This window comes from Prinia subflava, chromosome 29 (genome assembly GCF_021018805.1).
Source record: "Prinia subflava isolate CZ2003 ecotype Zambia chromosome 29, Cam_Psub_1.2, whole genome shotgun sequence".
In the NCBI taxonomy this organism is placed as follows: Eukaryota; Metazoa; Chordata; class Aves; order Passeriformes; family Cisticolidae; genus Prinia; species Prinia subflava.
The window spans coordinates 261,290-277,972 of record NC_086275.1 but is presented as its reverse complement, the minus strand read 5'-3'; the positions used below and the strand labels follow the sequence as shown (position 1 = coordinate 277,972).

The 16,683-nt window shown below is 45.5% G+C and overlaps 1 protein-coding gene across 1 annotated transcript in view; it reads right to left on the bottom strand.

The window, feature by feature from the left end:
- Positions 1 to 11,711, bottom strand: part of EBF2 (EBF transcription factor 2) — a 108,315-nt gene extending 96,604 nt beyond the window's left edge. Inside the window, exons 1-6 of the mRNA XM_063420043.1 lie at positions 11,165 to 11,711; positions 8,752 to 8,908; positions 7,697 to 7,760; positions 7,281 to 7,336; positions 6,866 to 6,939; positions 464 to 532 (exon numbers count right to left, since the gene is read on the bottom strand). Coding sequence (XP_063276113.1) covers positions 464 to 532; positions 6,866 to 6,939; positions 7,281 to 7,336; positions 7,697 to 7,760; positions 8,752 to 8,908; positions 11,165 to 11,295 — 551 coding nt within the window. The 5' untranslated portion in view covers positions 11,296 to 11,711. The remainder of the gene's footprint in view (positions 1 to 463; positions 533 to 6,865; positions 6,940 to 7,280; positions 7,337 to 7,696; positions 7,761 to 8,751; positions 8,909 to 11,164) is intronic.
- Between the last annotated feature and the right edge of the window lie 4,972 nt (positions 11,712 to 16,683).

Sequence of the window (16,683 nt, the reverse complement as noted above, 5' to 3'; positions counted from 1 at the left end):
CCTCACTTTCTCCCCACATTTCTACAAAAATACTGTTTTTTGTTAAAGAACTTTACTGAAGCTGCCAAGATTTTCCTGCCTCAGTGATCCAGCAGGTCTGTGGTGAGGAGAGAAAGTTCCAGGTGCACACCTGGGATGTTTGGTCACAATAAAATCAGAGCTTTGTTCGAAAAATAAACATCAGTTAAGTCAAGGCCCTCAAATGGCAGACAGATAAACCAGGGAGAGGCGACCTCAGACGATTCAAAGTGAAACCCAACGATTTTGGGATGATTCTGCAGGAAATGAGGATTTATTCAAAGTGAAACCCAACGATTTTGGGATGTTTCTGCAGGAAATGAGGATTTATTCAAAGTGAAACCCAACGATTTTGGGATGTTTCTGCAGGAAATGAGGATTTATTCAAAGTGAAACCGAACGATTTTGGGATGATTCTGCAGGAAAATGAGAATTCCTCTCCTACCTGTCGATGATCACGGGGTCGGACGGGGTCTCGTTCCTGTTGCCACAACTTTTCTTCTCACAGCACCGACTGGAGAGGGAAAGAAAAGCAAAATTCAAGAACCACAGGGACAGCTGAGAGCAAAGAACCAACTCAAAGTGAGTCAGAAAACCTCCAGCACTCGATATATGCCTGGAAGGGTAAAAAAAATCTGCTTTTCCAGAAAGGGAAATGAAGGGAATTGAGTGCCTGAGTCCTGGCTGGTTCCAGCTGGAGTTTGGCACTTGGCTCCTGCAATCCACTCTGAATTAGCCAAAAATGAGCAGCAATGTGGGCACGCTTGGGACTGAGGTGATATTTATAAAGGACCAAAAAGTGATTAACAGATGTCATAAAGTCACTGCAGGCAGGGCCAAATGGGCTATGTGGGGTTAAAAGTCCACCAAGAGGTGTTGGAAATGACCATAATCTCCCTAATGGTTTGGTGTATTCCAATAATGTTATTTTTTTATATTACTGTATTTTTTATTATTATTAAAAATCTAAGTTTTATGTGGTGACTGCAAATTCAGCACTCTCTGAAAAGGCAGAAACTGAACACGCTCAGATCCTACAAAGGATCTGAAGAGAGAATTTTCAGGCTGGTTTGTGTGAATCCTTTTGCAATTGTTTCAGTGATAAACCCTTGAGATTAAGCATTAATTTATACACATTCAGTGATAATATTAATTACAATAAATAATAATAAAAATTTAAAAAGCAAGATTTTATTTCCATTGATGTAATCACTGACATGGGTGATGCTCCTAGCACACAGAGTCGCTGACTAGATTAGATTTTAATCTAATTAGATTTTAACTGAGTTTAATAGATTTTAAAAAGAGTCTTTGCTCTAAAATCCTCACTTTTCATAATCTGAAGCAACAGAGAAGATTTAAGCTCTTTTCACACTCAGGTTTTTGGTTCCAATCAAAGCCAGCATGGGATGGGGAGGATGGAGGAGCCCAAAAATAAAGTTTCAAAAGTCTCCATCAGAATTCCCACATCCCTCAGAAGTCACCAGATGCTTTTCCAGGAGATGTTTGTGACATTCTGCAGAGTTTTCTGTTCAAATTTACACCCACTGGGGATGCAGAGGTTTTGGTGGGGTTTTTGTACAACAGGGGTGATGAAAACATCGGCAAAAAATCCTCAAGGGTTCTGAATATCAGAATTTTCTAACTGGGGAGCAATCCCAAGCAGAATAATAAAAAAATAAAATTAAAAAAAATAAAAGTAAATAAAGAAATATTAATAAATAAATAAATAAAATATTTGAATTCACTGAGGGCAGAATAAAACACTCAGGTGGGGATGTTTTCCTTGAAATGCCTAATATTCAGTAATGAGCATTTAGACCAAAAAAATCTCTTCCAGCTAGGAAAAAATCCCAACATTTCCTCCAATTTCCAGGAAGTTCCTGCTCTGGGGCTGGAATTATTTGAATATCAGCTCTAACAGTTTCAACATTCCTACGTCCCCCTCGCCTCCAACCTGCACTTCCTCATCCACGCTGCTCCTTTTAAAATAAAAGGATTCACTAAATATTTAAAAATCCCTGGGGCAGCCCCTGGAGCTGCTGGAAATTGTCACAGCTCCATCGGTGCAGCCCTGGTAATTCACACCAGCTCAGAACATCGCCCGCCCTCCCTCTCCCAACTTTATTTTAAGTGCTTTTTTTTTATGGATTTCGCTGCTTAATCAGTGTTTGGAAAGAGTGGGGTGTTTTTCTAGCAGGAGCCAAGTTGGGAGATGTTTTCTAGAGGAAAAAAATCTAAATAAACCTCCCCAAAAAAGCAGAAAATCCTTTGAAAATCCATGTATTTTGACATGTCCAATATAGCAACACACAGAAAATAAAATCTTTGCTGCTTTACAGGCCATTATAATAAATCCCAAAATTTAAAGAACCCAGTTTTTAAACCATTTCTGTAGTGATTCCAGGGATGGTGCCCCTTCTTGGCAGAGTGTTTTAGGGTGAATTCTGTGAGACTGAGTTCAGAAACAAGTGCATCTTGTTTTATTCCCATTTCCACGATTATTGCAGTTCTGAACCTTATATTTGCAATATTCAAATCTTTTCCCCTCAAAATTGTGGCCTGCAGCTAAAGTTCTCCAAATATTTGCCCCATATCTCCGTCCCTGTCACAGCTGGGGGAAGATCTTTGGAACTGATGGACCTTTCCCCTTTGACCTTGGTATTTTTTGAGCCCAAATAGATGAAAAAAAAATAATCTTGATGAGGGAGAAGAGCCACTTCCAGTGCAGGAGTTGTTTGTACATAAATCAGAGTGGGACTGAGGATCAGATTTAGAGATCTAACAGGTATTTTTTGCTGAAATATTGAGGTTCCAGCCCAACCCTTTTTTTTTTTTTAGCAAAAATCCCTCTTAGATCTTTAAATCCCCTTTTCTGAGCAGGAACATTTCCCCTTGGTTGGTTTCAGGTTTTTTGTCTGTAACAGAATTGTTCCAATTTCAGCCCAAGCCAAAGCCCCAAACTCTGGTGGTGCAGATCAACCCTTCAATCTTCTCCTCCAGCAAATGATTGGCAGGAATTGGCCAATATTTCCATTTCTGCTGCAGTTTTGGGCTGGGAACACTTGCTTAGGACCAGAATATCAAGCTTAAGATGATTTTCTGCATCTTTTGTTGTTGTACTTTTCCCTCTGATTGTATCTGCTTTGGGGAAATTATGGTTTATGTTCAGAATAGTCCCAAAAAAAACCTAAAAGCAAACCCAGAATGCTCCCAGGGACATCCCCAGCCCTACAAACTGAAGCCTCATCCCAAAACCAAACTTTCATCCTTTCCCCTCCTTATACTTGACTAAAACCCTTTCAAAACCAATCCCATAATGTCCCTCCTTAAAATAATAATAATAATAATAGATAGATAGACAGATAGATAGACAGATAGATAGACAGATAGATAGATAGATAGATAGATAGATAGATAGATAGATAGATAGATAGACAGATAGACAGATAGATAGATAGATAGATAGATAGATAGATAGATAGATAGATAGATAGATATCTCTGATTTCAAACTCAAGCTTGCAGCAGGGTGGCTTTAAAAAAATCATGATTTTATTTCCATTGATATCCCTAACCCTACAAACTGAGCAGCACAGAAACTTCATCCCAAATCCCAACTTCCATCCTTTCCTCTCCTTGTACTTGACTAAAACCCTTTTAAAATCCATCCCTCCTTAAAATAATAATAATAGTAGTAATATTAATAATAATCATCATCATATTAATGGTAATAATAATAGTAATAGTAATTAGCAATATTGATAATAGTAATAGTAATAATAGTAATAATAATAGAAATAAATAAAAATAGAGAAATAATAAAAAATAAAATAAATAATAAAAATATAAATAAATAAATAAATAAATAAATAAATAAATAAATAAATAAAACCTGTCCCTAATTTCAAACCCAAATAAGCTCCCAGCATGGTGGCCTTTGTTTTGTTTTCTTCTGCCCAGCTCCTCCCTGCAATTGCATAACAAAAGTGTCTAAATTCGCACCATCTGGCCCATAAAGCGCGGGCCCCCGGCCCAGCTGATTAAAGCCCGGCTTAGGCTGAGCCTTGTGGCGAAAGGCGCAGCTGCGGGGCCGGCCCGGCTCAATGCGGCGCTGTCATTAGGCAGCTGCGGAGCCTGAGCCCGCTGCTGCTGGGATTACAGCGCCTTTTACCCCTGCGAGCACCGGCAGCAGCACAACAACGAGCTCCCTTCGCTGGGAATTGGGAGAAAAGGAAAAAGATGAAGCAGGGGGAGTTATTCCACTACAGGAGGGTGTTTGGGGGTTTTTTTATTATTTTTACCTTGATTTTCAGCCCTCAGGATTGTGTTATTCCACCTAACAGGAGCTGTTCCTATCAGGGCGTAAGGAGCCGAATGAAAAAAAATAAAATAAAATAAAATAAAATAAAAAATTCTGATTGGAAAGGAATAAATGGAGCCTCTCACTGGAAGCGCTGAAAGCACTAATTATTGAGAGCTGAACTTTCAATGGCTGTGACAGATTGGTGCAGCCGTATCAATATTTGGACAACTTTCCTGCTAAGCAGGCATCTGTCACTGTCTGAGCCAGACACGGGCACTTTCCGAGGAGCTCAGCAAAATAAAATATCTCCACGTGTGGTTATGGACACAAAAATCCCCCCAAAAAACCCTGACTTCAACGAGGAAGAGGAGCAGAAAGACAGACAGACCCTCCTTGTTTTCCTTTTCAAAAGCAGCAGGCATCAATCTCGACAGCAGAGTGGGTACAGTGCATTAAAATTTTATATACTGTTCCTAATGCGAACTAAACTAGGGGCTTTAAAAATTGATGCTGCCACTTAAGCAGCGCACAATGAGGGAGATTTGATTATTGTGCTTAAAAGAAATAAAATAAAATGTCAAGTTTAACTAGAGCTGGAGCCGTTCCCCCGGCGTTATTGGGAGTGATGGGGTGAAATGGCTCTTGCATCCTGCTCGGAGATACTCCAGAAAAAACATTTCAAATCAAACGTCTTCATTAGCTCACAGAGCGCTTTGATTCCCTTCACTAATCTGTGTTTTACATGGGAAGGACGGCCCTGAGCTGTAATTCTTCCTTGGTGAACCTATCAAGCAGCAGAGCTGAGAATAATCAGAATATTGGCTCAGATTTGTGCTACCTGGAGCGGAGCACGGAGGAGGTTTGGAGGCACCACTGGAGCTCAGGAATATCAGAGCTGAGCAGAGCATTGGGTGCAGAAAAGGCCAAATTAATTTTAAATCCAACAGCTCCATTTGGATGGGAGGGTGGTGAAATCCTGGAACTTCCAAACCAGAGCTGTGAGCAGGGAGAGGGGAGGAGAGGAAGGGGCTCAGGGCTCTCTGTCACCACAAACCACAGCCCAACTGCACCAGAAATCTGATTTTTCCTCTCTTATTTTCACCTGGTTATAATGAAACCTTTCAACAACGTGGATGCATATATAAATATAAATATATATTTATTTATATATATAATTATGGGGCTGAGTTGTGGGTGTGCCAGGAAGTCACTCACACCCCTTTGATCTTTGCCACTGCATCACCAGGTCCTGGTAAAGCCCAGCCAGTGCATCCCTCACAGGGGATACACATCGTGTTTGGGCACAAATATGGAAATATTGGTCAAAAGCTCATTTATTTAATTAATGAGGGCTGTGCACAACAGAGAAATAACGTATTTGTTTATACTGAATACCTGATTCATGTGATACTAAAAAGTAATGGAATTGTTGACATAATTAAGTAGTGAAACTGAGACTTTCCCTTGATAAAAATTCTGTCCAAACAAGCTTCTCTCACTGCTACATTAACTTCAAAGGCTACTTTAATAAAAATAATAATAATAATAAAAAGTAGCAAGCTGCACCATTAAAAGAAACAACACTGAGTCCAACAGCTTAACCCTCTCCCACTGATACAATAAATCACAAATTGTGTTTAATAAAGGTCATGAATGGGTTCTGCCTCTTGTTTTATGAACGTTCTATGCACATTTTAATATAAGAACATGGACTGTTTGCGTTATTACAAGTATTGAAGAAAAGAAATTTAATTACCCAAGAACAGGAAAAGTAATAAGTTACCATGGAAGCACGACATACATACATAGGGCACATGAAAGTTCAGACTTCTACAAAAGTTATTAAAAACATCCTCAAGTCATTTCACCCTCTAATTTATAAATTTAAATGCTAAAAATAGTGTAATTTTCATTGTTTTAATTAAAAAGTAGAAGGCCCCTAAATATTGTTGACATGTATAGAAAGGAAGGGTTTGAGGGATTTTTCTTTTGGGGTAGAACTGCCCAAAATTAAAGAATGTTAACGATGCCACTTTAATTAAGAAAATTAAAATATTTCACCAAAAGAAGTTACCTGAAGAACATCTTGCAGTTTCCAGGTAAAAATTTATAGAAGTTAAACTGCTCATTCTCATAAGGTGAGCAGAAATTTTGTGAGTGAGAAGCGCATAAAAGTCTTGATTTAAACAACACATGCAAAGGCCTACTTTAAACAAAAAAATCCTCTATTGTTATTATTATTATTACTATTATTATTAAAAAATAGTGCAGCCGTTGTTGCTGAATCTCCTGCAGGAAAAATTGAGCAGCAAAAAAATAGGAAACCCTCCCCAAAAATCTGTTTTAAAGCCAAGCAAGTATTACCCATATAAAGAGAAAGTCTTCCTATACAAAAATCCTCTCTGAGGCAACAGCAAAATAAATAAACCACAAAATCAAACTCTCCCTGCCTAAAATTTCATTTTTCAACCTAAGACAAGAGGTTTTTCCAGGATTTAGGGCAGCAAAGCTCCCAAAAATTGGGTTTTTAAAATGCCCTTACCTGCACATGACCTCGTGGGTGAGCAGCACCCTGCACATCTCGGGGTTCTTGTTCTGCCCCTCGTAAGTGATGGGCTGCAAAAAAGAGGGGAAGGGGTGAGCCAGGAGTTCCAGAGGTTCTTTATTTCTTGGAATATTTGGATGTGAGGGGAAGGGGTTTTGCCACCTCCTGCTAATAAACACCATCCCTTTTAAAAAAGGGAAAGGGCTCTGCATAAATATTGATAAAAAGTGGATAAATAAAAACCTACAGTCCACAGAGGGGGAAAACAAAAACAAAAAAAGAGATTTAAGAGCACAGTTTTCAATTAGTCTCCGAAATAGGTCTGCAAGAGAGCAGAGCAAGAGCCAGAGTGAGGAAATGGTGCAGGGGTGAACAGGAGGGGTGAGGAGGGACAGGGCAGGGCCCTGCTCACCTGCTTGGTGACAGAATCAATGAGCCTCACATAGAGATCCTGCTCCGTCCTGACACCTGCAGCGGGGGAGAACAGGGGTAAATAAACACCCTACGGGCACCTGGCCCAAAAGCATGGAAAAACCCATTTTAGGGCAGAAAAAAAACCATTTTAGTGCAGGAAAAACCCATTTTAGTGTAGAAAAACCTCATTTTAGTGCCGAAAAACCCCATTTTAGTGCTGGGACAAACCCATTTTAACCCGGAAAGTTCTGTCCCCCCAAGCCCAGCTGAACCCCAGGGCCCAGCCCTGCACTGAGGGACCTCAAGGAAGAGGATTTGGTTTATTTTGGAAAATAAAACCAAAATTTATTTGGGTTTATTTTGGAAATCACAGCCCGGCACATCCCCCAGGAGGTGCCAGGGAAGGGCACTCACCGTTGCTGTAGAGGAGCTGCAGTTTGTAGTGGGTGCCGTTGTTGGTCTTCTCGTTGCCTTGCTCCTGAAAGGGAATTTGGGGGAGAAAAAAAAGGAAAAAAAAAAAATCCTTCCAGAACTTACACTTGGCACATTTAAAATGCAAGGGCTGATAATGGTGATGGAAGTGACAAGAAAGTTCATTAAAATTCTAAGAGGTGAATCCCCTGATTGGGAGGTATTAACCTTCCGAGTGACCCAGGACAAAGTACAAAATACTGCTGACATCTTCTCCTGGAGGATGCAACAACTTCTTTCCCTCTCTTGTTTGCTATCATGCTTTTAACTTTTTCAGGTCTATAAATTAAGAAAAATTCGTGCATTTCTAATCAGTTAATATAAAGCAGATTGACAGCAGGAAAATGCAACGGATTTTGATTTTACTGTGATTGCTTTGAGTCAAAATTGGTATTTATTTCCTCAAGGTTGTGTTAGAGGGATATTTCTTGCACTTTTTTTTTTTTAATCTAATTTACCCTAATTAATAAGACAATTATTTATGATTCACAGTTGAAAAAATCTTGTTCATGGCTAAGAAAATAATTGAAAAATTGCTGAGTGGTCAAGACATGGAATTAGAATCCAAAAGCAAACGCTTTCCAAGTCCTGCCATTGACTTTGGAGCCTTAGGAAATACAAATCACCACAATAACCATAACCTGACAAATTCCAGGTCAGATTCTGTTTGGGTACCAATAAAACCTGGAAGATGTGGTGGGTTTAAAAATTTTTAAAAAGTGTATTTATCCCCCTGTGAATTTTATTTCTTTTATTTTTAGTGGGTGAATGAAATTCCTGTTGCAGAGCAGAGGCTCCCGACCTTTTTTAACCACAGCACCTGAACCCTGACCAAACCACGGCTGCATTTTATTTTATTTTATTTTATTTTATTTTATTTTATTTTATTTTATTTTATTTTATTTTATTTTATTGACAACAGGTATTAGAAGCTCAGCGGGGGGAAGAAGAGCAAAATCAGAGAGGAAAAGAGGGAGAAGAAGAGTAAGGAGCCTTACTTTATCATTTTCTACAAAGTCCACAAAAGCTGTCCTCTCTATTTCCACGGGCTGCCCCTGTCTGTCGTAGAGAGCCAGAACAAAGTGAAAGAAATTGGATTTCCTCAAGTTGGAGGGTGGCTGCTTTTCAAAGTGGGCTCTGGACAAAGCTACTCCGCTGTGGAGGAAACACACGGGATGGGGTGAGGGGGGAGAGACAAAGAAATTACCAGGCTGTGAATCAGAAAATGCAAAAAAACCCACAAAAACCATCGACAGAGCAGGCAGAGCCCGCTCGGGCTGGCCCCGCCGGGCGGGACGGGGCGATGCTCGAGCAACCCGAATTTCAACCCGAATTTAATCCGCGGGTTTAAAGAGAGGGGTGAGCGCTAAAGGCAGCGGGATTTTTTTCCTGCCTCCGCTTCTTTCCCTGCCTGCCAGCACTCCTCGCTGGAATGCAGCGGGGGGGAAGCGCCAGAGGCTCTGGGAGTGCTCCTTGCGCATCCCTGAGCCGGTCCCTTTCCCTTCCTCTCCCTTTTCCCGCAGGAGAAAACAAGAAACCCTAAAACCCCTTCCTAAAGGCGGGCTGGCAGCTCAGGGCAGCTCTGTTTGGGTCAGAAACCGCGATTTTAGGGCAGAGCAGCGACTTCCCCCGGCAGCCAAGTCTGACTTTAGTCACGGCTTACTTGAACCGATCCCTGCCAATTGAGTCTCTGATTTAAACCGAAAGGATTTAATCTAGGCTTAGCCAGCCCTTGCGAAAATCTTGTTCCTGGCTGCAGAAAAACCTTGTGATGTTTCCCACGCGTTTCCCGGCTTGGAAAGGTTCAAACGCTTCTGTTTTGCCCACAACATCCCTGACTTTTATTTCCTGACAATTTCCCCGACTGCAGCTTTATTTCTTTGTGACATTAGTTGTGGTTCCTTCTCCCTAAAGCCAATTTCTACTTCCCGCAAGAAAATAGATGCACATGAGCACCTCCAAATTATTTATTAGATTAAGTCTGTGTGTCAGACTAGTTAGGAGTTGGAGAGCTTTGGGTTTTAGTCCCCAAAATAACTCGGCAGCACTGGCAAAAGTATTCGAGCCTTGCAGGGAGCTCCAGATGTTTCCCTGAGTTTCCCTTGCCCGTGAGGTACGGTGTGAACTCATCCGCCACAACTGCCCCTAGCTGGGGGGTTCCTCTCGTCCTGCCCGCAAAAATCGGGATTTATCGGTTTGTTGGGAATATCTGGGAGAAAAACCTGGCGATGCCAGCGGGCAGCACAGCCCGGCTGCACCTCCACCGCTGCCGTGAATTGGACTCTTTTTTGGGAGCCGTTTCCTTTTACTTTCGATTTCCTCATGGATCAACCTCTTCCCCCTGCCCCGTATTTATTAAACGCTCTATCGACATTCATAAAAAACTCTGATAACTCCTCCCATGGCCCTTGGAAAACCTCGCTGTCACTTCAGGCATGGATGGATTATTTCTAAAACGTCCCTGTTTCCTCTGAAGTCCCCTCCATGCCCTTCACCTTGTCTCTAATACTAAAGAAAATCTGATTTACTCCCCGGATTCCCAATGTAGCCTTCCCCGACGCTACTACTTTTTTAAAAACTTTTTTTAAAGCTATCCAGACAGCAAGGAAAAAAAGAAAAAACCCTAAAAGAGTTTTCATCGTCTTACCCCTAAGGGGAAGAGACTGGGATCACTGTCCTGTGCTGGCTTGGCTGGGAAGAGGAAATAAAAGGGGGGCGTAAAGGGTGATAACCAGCGCGAACAAGCGGAAAGGAAATAGCCAGCCCCAATTTCGGGGAGTTCAGAGGCTTTTTGGGGTTTTCAGAGGCATTTTGGGGTTTTCAGAGGCTTTTCGGGGTGTTCAGAGACCTCTCGGGCAGGTGCTCCAGGCGGCGGGCGCGGGATGCCCGCAGGCTGCGGGATGCCCGCGGGGCTCCGCGGTGCCCCTGCCCTCCCCTGCCCCCTCAGCCCCCGCTCCGCCTGCCCTGGACCCTCCGGTGAAGATTTGGGCAGTGCTCATCGCGAATTAAACAAAACAAGCGGGGCCGGGGGAGCGGGGTTTGACATCTACATTTAATTTTGACTCGGTCCCCTTCTGCTCGGCTGTCTGGGCCAGCAAGCAGCGACCCTGGATGGCCGGGAAAAACCAGCCCAGGGCCCCGCACATGTTCCTGGGGCAGAAAATGAAAGGGTGACCCCATCCCGCTGTCACCGGAACCCCGCGCTGCATTTTTGGAGTCCTGATGCTCTCTGGTTTTGGAGCGCCGCTGCCTAACCCTAACTCCAAATTCACTTCTCAGACACCGGGAAGGGGGCAGAGAAGAAGAAAATAAATTCGATATCAATGCAAACAACGGGGCATAAAGAAAAGATTTGCTTAAAAATATATATAACAAGCTGGGGGAAAGAGGGAGAGAAATGGTCACGGTTACCTTTGTGCTGCTACGTTTGCATCCACAACCCCAACGTTCCTGACCCAGGACCTGACGGAATCCATCTCAGAACCTAGAGATTTATCTTTCAGAATTGGTCCTCTTCCTAAAGTATCTTGAATTCCAAACATTTAAAAAGTCTATTCCGACTAGCAACAGTTTCCTTTTGGGAGATAAGAGAGATGGGGGAAAAAAAAGAATAAAAATAAAACGACGCAGCCTTTGAATCTGACACGCAAATCCCAGGAAAGTGAAGTTCAGCTTTAAAACCAACTTCTTCTGCTTTTCAACGTGTTCTTAACGCCTTCAAACGGGAGGGCAGAAAGTTTTTCCTCCGGCCGAGTAAAAGTCACGCTGCCTCAGCCTCGCCGGGTATCATCATCCTCCACACGCAGGCGAAGCGAGCCGCGTCCGGGAACCGCCGCCAGCGGGGATCACCTGTTCCTCAAGCGGACACCGAGGAGGGCTGATCGCTGCCTAGTCCAGGAAGAAGGAAGGAAGGAAGGGAAGAGGGGAGGGGAGGAGAAGAGCGGAGCGGGCGCGGGGAGCGGCGGGGCCGGGCTGAGCTCGGCGCGGCCGGACCCGCCCGGGCAGCGCCGGCATGAATGGGCGCGCGGGCGGCGCTCGGGGGGCGGGGCCGCGAGCCAAATACGGGCATCTCGTTTGCATACCGCGCTCCGATTGGCCGAGACGCGCGGCGGAGCTCCGCCCACTGCCACTCCCCCTTTTCCCGCGCTCCGCCCCCCTCCGAGCGCTCGCGCGGCTCCGGGGCAGCGCGGGGGTGTCGCGATAGCGGTGTCTCGATGGGGGTGTCGCGATAGGGGTGTAGTGATGGAGTGATGGGCATGGGTTGTGTATCCCGGCAGCCCCGCACCGAGCGGCGCTGCTCCAGAGAGCGCAAACCGCGCTAAAGCAGCGGGAGAGGTGGTGGAAGCAGCGCGCCCGCCGCCTTCCGCGGCACGGGAACCGCGAGTTTATCGCGATGGGCTTATCGCGATGGGTTTATCGTGCTAGGCCGGCAGCTCCACACCTAGCGGTGCTGTCCCGGAACGCAGGAACTGCGCTGGAGCTGCGGGACCGGGCTGGAAGGAACGCGGCAGCCGGAGCGAGGGCAGGGCAGCAGCGGGTTCATCGTGATGGTTTATCGCCATGGCTTATCGTGATGGTTTATCGTGATGGTTTGTGGCCGTGGGTTATGGCCAGGGCCCGGCAGCCTCGCACCGAGCCGTGCTGCTGAAGGCGTGGGTCCGGAGCGGGAGGAGCGCGCCCGTCCCGGGACAGCCGCAGCCGGGCGCGACACCCGCGGGTCCATCGCGATATCCCGGCAGCCTCACCCCGACCCAGAACACCCAAACTGCGCTAAAGCAGGGCTCTCTGTCCCTGCCAAAGCCCCGCACGGGCAGCGGCCGCTTCGCTCTCAGGCGCGGGATTTAAAATGAAAAATTTGCTCCGGGGGAGAGAAATGGGGCTGGGGATGGGGCGGGCAGAGGCGAGAGCCAGCCCGGGACTGCCGCGCATCCAGAAAACCCCAAAGTTACACCCGAGAGCCGTCAGGGCTCACCCTCAAACTTTTATAACATCCCATGGAGGGAACATTTCCCACTAAAGGAACCGGAGCTCTTCCAGCCCGGCCCGCCGTGATCCGGGACCATTCCCACCTCCGCGTTTATTTCAGGTTTGTTTTTTTTAAACTGCTCTGCCTCGGCGATATTTTCCTCGCGGCCTTTTTGTATTCTGATCCGTGTATAGATCTGCCTCTGAAATCTATATAACACCAACGCGAAAACAGATTTCAGGACAATGAATGCAAATCTGTGCTCAGAGACCATCTGCCAGATGAGGGAATCAGATGTTCGCTAGTTAAAGGCACAGAGCAAGGATTCGAGTATTTCCTTCACTCATTATGTGCAGCTCCTCTCTTTAACCTGCTTAAATTTTAATTTTTTTTTTTAAACGGGATAGAACTATAATGTCCATTTCAGAATAAATCCGAACTCCTTCCATCCACGATTCAAGAAGCCACCTATTAAACAGTAAATTATTTTCACCGAGTTTCACACAGTTGTCTCCGAAAAGAATCTCAAATTAAAATCTTCCCATCAAACTTTCATAAAAATGTATCCTTAATTCAGGCACGACTGAGGGCAAAGCCGGGGCTCAGATTTATTCTGTCTACACAAGTGACAGACATGGTATTGGATGAACTAATAGGGCTCGCCCAATCTTTGTTCGAGGAAATTTGCCATGCTAACCCACCTCCCCAAATTGATAAATATGCAGGAAGTGATTTTGCCAGGTTAGCAAAAGGCGAGGCTGGCGCTCCTTTAACATTAGAAAAAAAGCAACAGCAGTTTGACGGAGCTACAGCGGGGAGGCCAATAATTCAAGATACAATCCCAGCATCTCCGAGATGCGGTTTCTCTGTGTTAAAAAGCCTAAACAAACCAAACAGGGCGAGATACTAAAAAAATAATACTTAAAAAAAAAACCAAAAAAAACTGAGAAAGCAGAGCATATAGGATAAATAGGCGATGGTAAGGCATATTATAGTGGGGTTTTTTAACTATTTCAATAGGCTTGGGTACATTTTCTGGAATAAACCCCTCCTTTTTGCACTCTAATAATTCCTGGCGATGCCACTCGGACCCTCCCTGTTCCTAAAGCCGGGGCAGGGGAGGAAGGGAAGGGGAGGGGGCGGAATTCCCTCCATCCCCTCCCGCTGCAGCCTCGGCAGAGGCCAGAACGCTCCCCGATAACCCGAGCCCTTCTCTGCCCCGGAGATAAAGCCGAGCCTATCCCCGCAAGGTCGGGTCTAAGGCAGCCCCGCCCGGCGGCTCCGCGAACAAAGGGGGCTCGTGTGGCGCGGCCCCGGGGGAGCCCCGCTTGGAGGGCTCCGGGGGTCGGGGGGATGCGCCGGGGTCGGGGGGATGCGCTCCCCGCTTTTAGGGCTCCGGGGGTCGGGGGGGAATGTACTCCCCGTTTTGAGGGCTCCGGGGGTCGGGGGGATGCGCTCCCCGCTTTTAGGGCTCCGTGGCGGGGCAGGAGGCAGCGCCGCGGGTCAGGGGGGGATGCGCGCCCCCAGCCCCTCGCAGCTGCCGCCAGAATTGGGATGCAGCGAGCACCGGCCCCTCCCGGCCCCGGGGGTGCCCCCTCCCCACCACCGCGGGCAGGATTCGCTCTTTCGAGGGCAGGGTTCGCTCTTTCGGGGGCAGGGTTCGCTCCCCCGAGCGAGTTTCTCGCCTTTAAAACGCGCTGCAAAAGCGCACGAGGTCCTTGAATACTTCTGAAATTACGGACTCTTGCTCTAAAGTCCCCGTTTCAAGCCCGAAGTGTATTTAAATCAAGCGAAAAGACCATCGGCTCGGAGCCGTCTGATGCAAATTTTCTCAGGAAAAAAAAATAAAAGAAAAAGAAACAAAAAAAAAGAGAAAAAGCAGCGTTTATGCCGGTGCGACAGCCGATAAATGTGGGTTTGCGCTTTAGAGCTTTGCGCAGTTCGGCTCGGGGATCCACGGCAGGTAAACGGCACCGCGGAACTCCGAGAGGGAAAAATCCCAAAAAAACCCAACCTTACAGAGCCCGGCAAGGCGAGGGGAGCCCCCGGCAGCGCGTCCGCAGCGCCGTAAATACAATTACAAATACAATTACAAATACAATTACAAATACAGATACAATTACAGCCGCAAACGGGAGCAGAGGGTTTGGGAAGGGGCTCCGGAGCGGCTCCGGCTCCGAGGGTCTCCAGGAGGGAGGGGAAGGGCACCGGGCCGGGCACTCCCCGCATCCCCCGGGCTCGGGGGGTCTCTCCCAATCCCCCCCGGTTTCCATCCCTCGGGTCTCATCCTGCGGATCGCTCGGAGCGATTTTCTTCCTCGGACTGAAAAAGAAAGCGGGGGGTAGAGGGGGTGGAAAGCAACCGGTTCGGTGAGTGCTGAGCATTTCCTTCTGGAGGAAGAGTTATTCCCCTCCAGCCCCGCGCTCTCGTTTCCACACTCCGGGGTTAACAGGACAGGTGAGGCAGGTTTGACGTGGCACAGAGGGATGCTCGTCCTTGTGAGCGGGTTTTTAACACCCACAGGAGTCAACTTTCGCTCCCCGGCACATCCCAGCAACTCCCAGCAGCGAGAAGAATGGAGAGGAGATAATGTTTAACCCATTTAGAACATAACATTCAACTGCTGCTATTTGCTCTCAGGTTTAAGGCGAGAATGTCAGAAAAAAAAGAAAATAAAATAAAGTTAAACTAAGTCTAAAGACGACACTTCGAAGGAAACTTTTAATTCTTGTTCCTGTTCATTGGTGAGAATTCACCAACCTTCAGGTGCCTCGAGGGAACGAATTGTAGGTTAAAATTATCGGTGTCACAATGGAGAAGGACAACTAATATATTTCCCTCTTTATCCACTAATCTCACCGGAAGGTTCATTTTTTTTCCAGTGCACCTGTAGCAGAAAAATAAATGTGAAAAGAGAAAAAACCCTTTCCTTTAGAAACTTTTCCTTAAGCTGGTAACAGCCTCAAGTTCTGAGCTGTGCATTCGAGCACCAATCACAATTTTAGCAATACAATAACGGTATTCAGCAAACAAAGAAGTCCCCAAAAATAACTTTCAGGAGCCGAACATCAGCACAAACAAAATTTTTACTTTCATGGGATGGGTTGAGACAGAAATGTGGCTACAAAAACCAGGAGCAGGCTGAGCCCTGAGCTGTGGAGTGAGGAGAGTGAGGAGAGCAGTCAGAACCAGACTGGAAAACTGCTCCAAAGGACTCTGGGTTTACAAGACTCTCAAATTAACTAAAATAAAAACATAAATAAGGAGGGGAAACCTTCTTAACTCGTTTTTAACAGGGGAGGGTTGAAGCAGCTCAGGTGGGTGCAAATAAATCCTGACAGCAACCTGAGTCCTTAACAGCAAAAACTGCAAAACAGGGTCTAAAGTGCTGCTGTGCTATTTATACATAAACCTTATTTATATATAAACCTGATATTTATTATAAACCTGGTTTTATACAATCAGCATCTCCTCAGGAGGGAACTCTGCAGCTGATTGCTGGGGAAAAGTTGAACCCCCAAGTCTAAAACAAAAATCCTCCTCACACCCGGCCACGGCAGCAGTGAATGGGCAGAAAAAGGAGTTCAGAGCTGGGGAATCGTGAGCCCTACCTGGTCCCTGCCTCCTTCTCTCCCCCTTCCCTCCAGCACTATAAAAATTCTATTTATTTACTGCTCTCCACACTCATCAGCCCTCACAAACTTGCAGAGATTCCACCCATCACACGTATAAGAGGCCAACAAAGGAATGCTTTCAGCCTTACAAATGCATAAGAAACGTTTAATAACTTCTTCCCCGCCTCATTTTCCCCCAAAAAGAGAGAAAATGTTGTATCCATCAGATCCACTCCTGAGCCTCCCGCTCATTCCAATAAGTAGGTGTTTTTCTTTTTCCTAGAACAGAAAAACACATCTGCTACGTTTTATATCCAACTTTTTTTTTTTTTTTTTTTTTTTTCTCTTAA